Source organism: Engystomops pustulosus, chromosome 6 (genome assembly GCF_040894005.1).
Source record: "Engystomops pustulosus chromosome 6, aEngPut4.maternal, whole genome shotgun sequence".
Taxonomy (NCBI): Eukaryota; Metazoa; Chordata; class Amphibia; order Anura; family Leptodactylidae; genus Engystomops; species Engystomops pustulosus.
The window spans coordinates 16,618,302-16,629,840 of NC_092416.1; the positions used below are offsets into that span (position 1 = coordinate 16,618,302).

General features: G+C 44.3%; 1 protein-coding gene across 1 annotated transcript; it reads right to left on the reverse strand.

Annotated features, from left to right (window-relative positions):
- Positions 1-4,577: 4,577 nt before the first annotated feature.
- Positions 4,578-10,908, reverse strand: LOC140065522 (phospholipase A2 inhibitor and Ly6/PLAUR domain-containing protein-like). Its single transcript, XM_072113118.1, has 4 exons — positions 10,795-10,908; positions 10,565-10,711; positions 5,427-5,576; positions 4,578-4,894 (listed from the first exon to the last, which is right to left on the reverse strand). The coding sequence occupies exons 1-4, from the start codon at positions 10,820-10,822 to the stop codon at positions 4,731-4,733; spliced, it is 489 nt and encodes a 162-aa protein (XP_071969219.1). The 5' UTR covers positions 10,823-10,908; the 3' UTR covers positions 4,578-4,730.
- Positions 10,909-11,539: the final 631 nt, after the last annotated feature.

Consider the following 11,539-nt stretch of genomic DNA (forward strand, 5'->3'; position numbering starts at 1 on the left):
TCATACTCTACCTCCTCCTTTGTGCAAGGTAGAACAGGAGGAGCACTGCCTGAGCCCTGCTAAATGACCTTCAGCCGACACAGATGTCCATGTGTCTGCACAAACGGTTAGAACCCGACACTATGAGGATGGTATGAGAGCCTGGTGTCCACATACGGGGGTTAAAGCCAAATACCATGCAGGACACTTGGCATTTGCCAGAGAACATCAAGATTGGCAAATTCGTCACTGGCGCCTCTTGCTCTTCATAGATAAAAGCAGGTTCACACAGAGCACATGTGACACACGTGACACAGTCTAGAGATTTCATGGAGAGTGACCAACTGCCTGCAACATCCTTCAGCATGACCGGTTTGGCAGTGGGTCAGTAATGGTGTGGCATTTCTTTGGAGGGTCGCACAGCCCTCCATGTGCTTGCTAGAGGTAACCTGGCTGCCATTACGTACCGAGATGATATCCTTAGACCCATGTGAGACCATATGCTGGTGTGGTTGGCCCTGGGTTTCTACTAATGCAGGACAATACTAGACCTCATGTGATTCGAGTGTGTCAGCAGGTCCTGCAAGATGAAGGCATTGAAGCTATGAACTGGCCGCTCATTCCCCAGACCTGAATCCAATTGAGTACATCTGGGACAACATGTCTTGCTGTAGGGAAGTCATACATGGACTCTACACACATATTGAGCCTTATCAGGAGCATTCCAGGCATTGTAGGGAGGTCAAACAGGCACATGGAGGCTACACACAATACTGAACCTCATCAGGAGCATTCCCAGGCGTTGTACGGAGGTCAAAAAGGCAAATGGAGGCTACACACACTACTGAGCCTGATCAGGAGCATGTCCAGGCATTGTAGGGAGGTCATACAGACACAAGGAGGCCACACACACTACTGAGCGTAATCAGGAACATGCAGAGGAATTGTAGGGAGTTCATACAGGCATGTGGAGGCCACACACACACTACTGAGCCTGATCAGGAGCATGTCCAGGCATTGTAGGGAGGTCATACAGGCACGTGGAGTCCACACACACTACTGAGCCTCATCAGGAGTGTGTGGAGGAGTTGTAAGTAGGTCATTCAGGCACATGGAGGCTACACACAATACTGAGCCTCATCAGGAGCATGTCCAGCGTTGTAGGGGGTCATACAGGCACGTGGAGGCTACACACAATAATGAGCCTCATCAGGAATATGCTGAGGGATTGTAGAGAGGTCATACAGGCATGTGGAGGCCAAACACAATGTGGATGTGGATCAACCTGTAGTGTGTTTTTCCATTTTAACTTTGTCGATGACTCCAAATTCAGGCCTCCATTGGTTAACAAATGTGCTTTCCATTGATGATTTTTTTTATTTTGTTGTACAGAACAAAGCATTTAATGAGCAGCTTTTATTCATTCAGATGTAGGATGTGCCATTTGAGTGTTACCTATATCTATAGGAAATGGAGTCTTATGATGTTCTTAGACGTTCACATTAAGACTGACAATAATCCCACTCATATACACGACATCCAATAAAAAATGATGAAGTCGTTGCTTGAGGACATGGTGAGATGATGAGATTTTACATACTTAAAAAAAGTATTTTTCATGTTGCATTTAGTTCATTTTTAATTTGGGAAGCAAAGAACTTTTTATCTAGAAATAACAAGGGAGGTTTTTTTTTTTTAATTTCAAGTGCTGCAGCTCAGATCAGGTGACTTTTTTACTGTTATTAACCAAAATGCAGCATTTCAAAGATATAAGTCCAATTTGCCTCTATCAGTCCTCGTGTACACAATTTCAGTTGACCCTAGACATGAACATTACCAAGGAAAAAGAACGAGAAAATTTTTCTTTAACCCCTTAACGACTTAGCCTTTTTTAGTTTTTTCACTTCCATTTTTCACTCCCCACCTTCAAAACTCTATAACTTTTTTTTATTTTTCCACATAAAGAGCTCTGTTATGGCTTATCTTCTGCGTAACAAATTGCACTTCGTAGTGACGGTATTTAATATTCCATGGCGTGTACTGGGAAGCAGGAAAAAAATTCCAAATGCAGTGAAAATGGTGAAAAAACACATTTGCAACGTTTTCTTGTGGGCTTGGATTTTACAGCTTTCACTGTGCCTCAAATGACATGTCTACTTTATTTTTTGGGTTGCTACGATCACAGGGATACCACATTTGTACAGGTTTTATAATGTTTTCATACATTTAAAAAAATTAAAACCTCCTGTACAAAATTTTTTTTTTTGATTTTGCCATCTTCTGGCGCTAATAACTTTTTCATACTTTGGTGTACGGAGCTGTGGGTGGTGTCATTTTTTGTGACTTTTGATGGCGTTTTCATTGCTATCATTGTTAGGACTGTAAGACCTTTTGATCAGTTTTTATTAATTTTTTTATATTTTCCAAAATGGCAAAAAAATGTCATTTTTGACTTTGGACGCTATTTTCCGTTACGGGGTTAAACGCAGTTAAAAAACTTTATCATATTTTGATAGATTGGACATTTTCGGACGCGGCGGTATCTAATGTGTTTATGATTTTTACTGTTTATTTATATTTATATCAGTTCTAGGGAAAGGGGGGTGATTAGAATTTTTAGGTTTTTTTGATATAATTTTTTTTTTTTAACTTTTTTTTACTTTTACTTTAACTATTTTTCAGATTCCCTAGGGTACTTTAACCCTAGGTTGTCTGATCGATCCTACCATATACTGCCATACTGCAATATGGCAGTATATGGGGATTTTACTCCTCATTCATTACAATGTGCTGATAGCACATTGTAATGAATGGGTTAAAACGAGACAGCATCGGGCCTTCGTGAGACCCGATGCTGTCATGGCAACGGATCACCGCTCCCCGTGACGTCATCGGGGAGCGAGGATCCGCGAGCAGCATTGCAGCATTGCAGCATTGCCGGCGGCGATCGCCGTGAAAGCACCCGCGATCGGTGCTAGCATATTGCAGCAAAGACTTACCAGCTATGGAGAGGGCTCGGCCCGCGAGCCCTCTCCATGCACCAGGACCCGGCGCACGCCGTACTAGTACGGCACGCGTCGGGAAGGGGTTAAAAACTATGCATATATTTTATTAATATTCAAAATCATACGCATATAAATATACAGCTCCCAAAAAGGGAGTTTAAAAATTTGTTTCAAAATACCAGGAGAACAGGGTTTCCCAGATGGAAATGGGACCACACAGAGTACCAAAACGGCCCCCCCTCCTTCCCACGCCCCATAAATGGAGGCGTGCCAAATATAGATAAAGATTGTAACTATGCCCAGCAATAGGGCCAGTGAGGTAAAAGAGGGTGAATAGCAATACAAATTCAGCCAATTTGATAAACCGGAGGTACCAACCGGTGTATACAGTCAGGACGAAGCATCTGCGAAACGCGCGTCGGGGTGTACCTGCTCGGCCCTCCCTCTGACTGCCCTCTGCCTGCCCTTATTATGCCTGCGGGTAAGTGCAATATGTAAAGCTAAAAACTGTATGCACCGGATATTGTTACAATTATTATGTATATTTGGCACGCCTCCATTTATGGGGCATGGGAAGGAGGGGGGGCCGTTTTGGTACCATTTCCATCTGGGACACCCTGTTCTCCTGGTATTTTGAAATACATTTTTAAACTCCCTTTTTGGGAGCTGTATATTTGTATGTGTATGATTTGGAATATTAATAAAATATATGCATAGTTTAAAAAAAAAATTCTAGCTCTTTTTCCTTGATATTGTTCATTCTATATTGTTGAGAGCTACATTTATATACTGTAGACAAGGGCATAGTCGGTTTTGGACCCTAGACATGACCCTGTAACTTCTGACTTTAGGGTCCGGTGGCGACCATCTTGGATTTCTGTGTGACAGCCGCGGACCTCAGTTTCTGTGTCTCTCTGCTGTGTGTCTGTAGCCCCGCCCCCTGCACGGAGCTCACACTGCATCACTTCCTGTCAGCACAAGGGGAGCAGCGAGAAGCTGCAAACTACAAAGCGATAAGTGATCTGGGGGAAGGGGGAGGCAGGCACATGTCTGTGAGATGTAGCAGAGCTAAAAGTGTAACAGTGTCAAAGTCTGCCTATGTGTAATCTCATGCATCTCTGATCTGTCTCAACTCTTTCTATGTGTCAGTGGGTTAGTGCAATGTGAGAAGCCAGATAAAAGTGCATATACACCTGTACCCTGATAATCTAACCATATTGTCACCCCACAGAACTATATGGGTTATAATGTGTCTCATTAGAGAGGCCCCGCTCAGACACTGAGATTTTGCACTGAGCAGCCTAGGGAGTGATAGGAGTTAAAACAGCAATATCACTGAGTAAAATTGTAAAGTAAGGGGTTAAAATGATCTTATTGTGTAAACATCACTAGGGGATTGAGATGTGAGAAAAGGGAAAGCCCCTTTAATGATCTTATAACCGTTTCCGTGCAGTGCTCTCAGCGATCCAGTCCAGATGCTATCCCCTTCCTATAAAGTATTACACAGACCACACATTGCTTGCTTGTTATTTATTGAAGCGATCAGATAATCACATTTTATATATAATATTTATTGATCAGAATCAGCTCATTGTTCCATTTTCTTCGAGGAGTTGATTAATTTTTTAGATTGACAGAAATTTATGGCTGCCAGGACACTACAACTCCCAGCATGACTTCGCCTAATAGTGCAATGTATTCATGTGATTACTTGGAGCAACTGCAAAGCCAAAAATCTGTTGATGCCTATGATCCATTTGTATACTTGGGGGGGACGGGAGGATTATGTGGTGTATAGCAGCTCATGCCTTTTCCATAAAGGAAAGTGACCCCGATTTCATTCTCCTCGTGGTGTTGACAGGTAAAATTGTTTGAACAACCTTTCATGGAATAATGCATCACAGTGTTATCTGTAGACACAAAGATAACATGTCACATAATATCATTGGAGCCTGAACATTCCACATTATTAAAGGGGTTTTTCCATGAATACAAGTCAGGCCCTATTCAAAGGATAGGGCGTAAATTGTTGATCAGTGGGGGTCTCAGTGATGAGATCTTCACAGATCACGAAAACTAGGGGTCCCAGTTATCTCAGTCAGATCCCTCGTCCTCCGTGAGGGTAATGGAGCAGACGGCCACACATGACCGTTCTATGGAGCTGCCGGGGATCGGTGAGCAGTGCTCGGTAATTTCCGTCGGCTCTATTGAGATGTATGGAGCCGAATGGTCATGTTCGGCCGTCTGTTCCATTACTCTCATGGAGCAACGAGGGGTCAGACTCGGGTACCCCATTGGAACCATCGTTTTTGTGACATCACTGAGACCCCCACCGATCAGCCTGTGGATAGGGCCCAACTTGAATTTGTGGGAAAACCCATTGAAATATGCACAGAATCTGAAAGATAAAAGCCGGAATCGTACAAATGAAAACGTACTTACCTGGCATCTCCATGGCCCCTAAATAGGTAAAGCATAGCGCCTCGCTCCCGGTGCAGTTCATCTCCTTGGTGCTCACACATTCCTCAGTGGAGTTACAACTGTAGCAGCTTGGACATTTGACACCATTGGGGGTTAAATCCTTTAAAGGAACTAAAAAATGTAGAAAAAGTTTTATGAACAACAAAAATGTGACAAATCAACCTAAACCCTTAACCCGCTATCCTATACTTAGTCTGAAATGGATCCTAAATTGTTAATATTGACCAAAAATCTGATTATACACATATGGGGCAGATTTATCAGAGCTTTCAGTTTCTTGCTTAGAAGCAGTGAAGTAATTATAAACTTTGCTATGTCCGGGCCATGTGGAGAGGGGGCCGAAAAGGGCCCGACCAAAGGTGCAAAGAAGGGTAACCCGGTGTCACTGCCTCATGTCTGGGCACTTCTTACTTTACACAGGTCAGAACTGGTGGAGATCGTGCCCCACCAGTAAGAGGCCGGAGCATGTTAGTGGATATAAGTGGTTGACCACCTATGGAGGTCATTTTATGACTGATAATCTGAAGGCCAATTAATCTTAATTAATCTCCTCCGATGTTTTTTCATTAATTCCTTCATTTCATTATGTTTAGCCCCGTGGTATTATGGTTTTTTTGTTTGCTTCCAGACATATTTGTTTTTCATCAGGTCATGCTTGCCCTTGTAGTACTATCAGGTCATGCTCGGCCTTGTAGTGCTATCAGGTCATGCTCGGCCTTGTAGTACTATCAGGTCATGCTCGGCCTTGTAGGGCTATAAGGTCATGCTCGGCCTTGTAGTGCTATCAGGTTATGCTCAGCCTTGTAGTACTATCAGGTCATGCTCGGCCTTGTAGTGCTATAAGGTCATGCTCGGCCTTGTAGTGCTATCAGGTTATGCTCAGCCTTGTAGTGCTATCAGGTCATGCTCGGCCTTGTAGTGCTATCAGGTCATGCTCGGCCTTGTAGTGCTATAAGGTCATGCTCGGCCTTGTAGTACTATCAGGTCATGCTCGGCCTTGTAGTGCTATCAGGTCATGCTCGGCCCTGTAGTGCTATCAGGTCATGCTTGGCCTTGTAGGGCTATCAGGTCATGCTTGGCCTTGTAGTGCTATCAGGTCATGCTTGGCCTTGTAGTACTATCAGGTCATGCTTGGCCTTGTAGTACTATCAGGTCATGCTCGGCCTTGTAGTGCTATCAGGTCATGCTTGGCCTTGTAGTGCTATCAGGTCATGCTTGGCCTTGTAGTACTATCAGGTCATGCTCGGCCCTGTAGTGCTATCAGGTCATGCTTGGCCTTGTAGTGCTATCAGGTCATGCTTGGCCTTGTAGTACTATCAGGTCATGCTCGGCCTTGTAGTGCTATCAGGTCATGCTCGGCCTTGTAGTGCTATCAGGTCATGCTCGGCCTTGTAGTGCTATCAGGTCATGCTCGGCCTTGTAGTGCTATCAGGTCATGCTCGGCCTTGTAGTGCTATCAGGTTATGCTCAGCCTTGTAGTGCTATCAGGTCATGCTTGGCCTTGTAGTGCTATCAGGTCATGCTCGGCCTTGTAGTGCTATCAGGTTATGCTCAGCCTTGTAGTACTATCAGGTCATGCTTGGCCTTGTAGTGCTATCAGGTCATGCTCGGCCTTGTAGTGCTATCAGGTCATGCTCGGCCTTGTAGTACTATCAGGTCATGCTCGGCCTTGTAGTGCTATCAGGTCATGCTCAGCCTTGTAGTGCTATCAGGTTATGCTCAGCCTTGTAGTGCTATCAGGTCATGCTTGGCCTTGTAGTGCTATCAGGTCATGCTTGGCCTTGTAGTGCTATCAGGTCATGCTTGGCCTTGTGGGGCTATCAGGTCATGCTCAGCCTTGTAGTACTATCAGGTCATGCTTGGCCTTGTAGTGCTATCAGGTTATGCTCGGCCTTGTAGTACTATCAGGTTATGCTCAGCCTTGTAGTGCTATCAGGTTATGCTCAGCCTTGTAGCATAGCTCCCAACCGTCCCGATTTTGCCGGGACTTTCCCGCTTTTCGTACCCCTGCCCCGCGTCCCGGGCAGCTATGATATTGTCACGAATTTTCCCCCCAGGTCCCGCTTTGTCCGCATAGTAAATACTTTGAAAGTCTGAACTCACAGTACAGAATGGCTTCTACAGACATCGGGAGGGAATCCTTTTCAGAGAAGTGTCGGGCTTAGCGCAGAGCAGGGACCACGTCATCAGCTTCAGATCTGTCCATATATGGTCACTGCATCTCCTAGGGTTCCCCAGAGCAGACATCGGGCAGGGAATCCTTTTCAGAGAAGTGTCGGCTCAGCCGGAGAGCAGGGACCACGTCATCAGCTCAGATCTCTATCTGTCCATATATGGTCTCCAGGTCTTCCCCAGACACAAGCTCTTTATATAATTAAATTACATAAAGTTGTGGCCAGGCTGAGATTCGAACCTGGGACCCTGTGCACTGCAGACAGGAGCTTAACTAACTGAGCTATAAGCCCAGGGATACAGAGCTGAGGATTTCTGGTAAGTAAGACATGTTATCAGCCATTTACACTGTGACACAGACTAATGCCCTGATATATAGAGAGGGATCTTCTCAGAGATTATTATTGTAATTATTCAGACTATTATTATTATTATTATTATAAATTTTATTATTATGGAGATGATTATTAATAATGGTAAAAATAATAATAATCATCTCAATAATAATAATAATAATAATAATAATAGTCTCAATAATTACAATAATCTGAGAAGATCCCTCCCTATATACCAAGGCAGTATATAGTTCTTAGTTACCAAAATTCTCTACTTGTTAATCACTGAGGTTATAGCTCAGTGGGTTGAGGCGCTGTGTTATTATTGTACATGGACACTGCAGGTTCTGGGTTCAAATCCCAATGAGGATAATTTTTTTTTTTTTTTTAATTATGATTTTTATTATTTTTAATATGGTTAAAATTTGGGGCGTGGCCAGGGAGTGATTGGGGGTGTGGCTTAGGGGGATCCTCTTTCCTTTTCCCAAATGTTGGGAGGTATGTTGTAGTGCTATCAGGTCATGCTTGGCCTTGTAGTGCTATCAGGTCATGCTTGGCCTTGTAGTGCTATCAGGTCATGCTTGGCCTTGTAGTGCTATCAGGTCATGCTCGGCCTTGCAGTGCTATCAGGTTATGCTCAGCCTTGTAGTGCTATCAGGTTATGCTCAGCCTTGTAGTGCTATCAGGTCATGCTTGGCCTTGTAGTGCTATCAGGTCATGCTTGGCCTTGTAGTGCTATCAGGTCATGCTTGGCCTTGTGGGGCTATCAGGTCATGCTCAGCCTTGTAGTACTATCAGGTCATGCTTGGCCTTGTAGTGCTATCAGGTTATGCTCGGCCTTGTAGTGCTATCAGGTTATGCTCAGCCTTGTAGTGCTATCAGGTCATGCTCAGCCTTGTAGTGCTATCAGGTCATGCTTGGCCTTGTAGTGCTATCAGGTCATGCTTGGCCTTGTAGTGTTATCAGGTCATGCTCGGCCTTGTAGTGCTATCAGGTCATGCTTGGCCTTGTAGTGCTATCAGGTCATGCTCGGCCTTGTAGTGCTATCAGGTCATGCTTGGCCTTGTAGTGCTATCAGGTCATGCTCGGCCTTGTAGTGCTATCAGGTCATGCTCAGCCTTGTAGTACTATCAGGTCATGCTTGGCCTTGTAGTGCTATCAGGTCATGCTCGGCCTTGTAGTGCTATCAGGTCATGCTTGGCCTTGTAGTGCTATCAGGTTATGCTCAGCCTTGTAGTGCTATCAGGTCATGCTTGCCCTTGTAGTGCTATCAGGTCATGCTTGGCCTTGTAGTGCTATCAGGTCATGCTTGGCCTTGTAGTGCTATCAGGTCATGCTTGGCCTTGTAGTGCTATCAGGTCATGCTTGGTCCTTTAGTGCTATCGGATCATGCTTGGCCTTGTAGTGCTATCAGGTCAAGCTCAGCCTTGTAATGCTCTCATGTTTTGCTTGGCCTCGTAGGGCCATCAGGTCATGCTTGGCCTTGTAGTGCTATAAGGTCATGTTCAGCCTTGTAGTGCTATCAGGTCATGCTTGCCCTTGTAGTGCTATAAGGTCATGTTCAGCCTTGTAGGGCTATCAGGACATGCTCGGCCTTGTAGTGCTCTCGGTTGAGTCATATTTGGTTTTGTAGTGCTATCAGGTCATGCTTGGCCTTGTAGTTCTATCAGATTATGCTTGGCCTTGTAGTGCTATCGGGTCATGTTCAGCCTTGTACGGGTATCAGGTTATGCGTGGCCTTGTAGGGCTATTGAGTCATGCTTGCCTTGTAGTGTAATAACTCAGGGCACAGGGATCCAAAATAGTATGACATGCAAAAAAATTCAGGTATAAGATTACAATTATGTACAGGCATAATGTAAAGGCAGCCAGATGTATAGACACCAATACATGATGTCCGACATCTTCTAGCAGTCGTATCAAGTTATTCGGCAGCAGAATGAATGAGGAGTGTGGCCGGTGAAACCCCACACTACTATGCCTACGACCTGTGCTCTCCCTGCCTAGTCCAGGTTTCCCTCAGCTGAACCAGACAGGAAATGGCCGAGATGGCTTGGTCTGAGGCTCTTATAGAGGCTATGGCAATAACATCACAGGGGGGCAGGTAGCAGCTGATTGGCTTTCATCACCTCCTGACCTGTGATTTAGAATTCCCAGGATTTTCATTTCCATCATAAGCCTCATGTTAGCCACTCAATTAGGCAAACTTTGTTTACAAATTAAAAGTTATGACAAAGCTACGTTCCATTGCATCCAAATCGTTTCACTCCTCTATTCACCCATATATAATATTGTATTTTTCAGACTATAAGGCACACAAAAGATCCTTTGATTTTCTCAGAAATCAAATGTGCGCCTTATAGTCCAGTGCGCCTTATACAGTATATGAACCGTACTTACAGAAAACAGCTGTCTTGAACTGTGCACAGGTCTGCCACCTGCTGGTCATTCATTCTTATAATCAGGTGCGCCTTATAATCTGGTCCACCTTTTATATGAACTCTGGCGTTTTAGCAGGCATTTATTGATGGTGCGCCTTATAATCCGGTGCGCCTTATAGCCCAAAAATTATGGTACTCTTGTGACACTTACATCTGTGTTCGTCCCTGTTGCAAAAGTCCCCCTTGCAGCAAGTCGTATAAAATCGATATTTGATTTTTTCTGCTGACACCCGACCTTCATTTCCACACATTTGCTCGTTGGCACAACCTTTTAATAAGGCTGGAAATTCAGTTTCGCCTGCAAAAAGAGCAAGAAGTCATCACATCAGCAGAAGTGCGGCGGTAAAATAATGTCAAAAACAAAAAAGTGATTTTCCTCACCATCGTAGTATATTTGAGAACAGGTCATACAATGATCTCCAAGGCATTCGACTTCAGTCACGTTTTTACATGTTGTGGAGTTTCCGGAAGAGCAAGCCAAGCATTTAACTGAAACAACTGGAAAATAAAGAAGAGAATCCATGGAATCAATGAGGAATCAATGTGGTATCAATGTGGGATCAATGGGGGATCAATGGGGGATCAATGCGGGATCAATGGGGGATCAATGAGGCATCAATGAGGCATCAATGAGGCATCAATGAGGCATCAATGCGGGATCAATGAGGCATCAATGAGGAATCAATGTGGGATCAATGTGGGATCAATGTGGGATCAATGTGGGATCAATGTGGGATCAATGTGGGATCAATGGGGGATCAATGCGGGATAAATGCGGAATCAATGTGGAATCAATGCGGGATCTATGGGGGATCAATGCGGGTTCAATGTTGAATCAATGTGGGATCAATCAGGGATCAATCAGGGATCAATCAGGGATCAATGTAAAATTAATGGGGGATCAATGAGGCATCAATGGGAGATCAATGGGGGATCAATGTGGAATCAATGTGGGATCAATGAGGGATCAATGTAAAATTAATGGGGGATCAATGCGGGATCAATGGGAGATCAATGGGAGATCAATGTGAAATCAATGTGGGATCAATGAGGGATCAATGAGGGATCAATGAGGGATCAATGTAAAATTAATGGGGGATCAATGCGGGTTCAATGTTGAATCAAT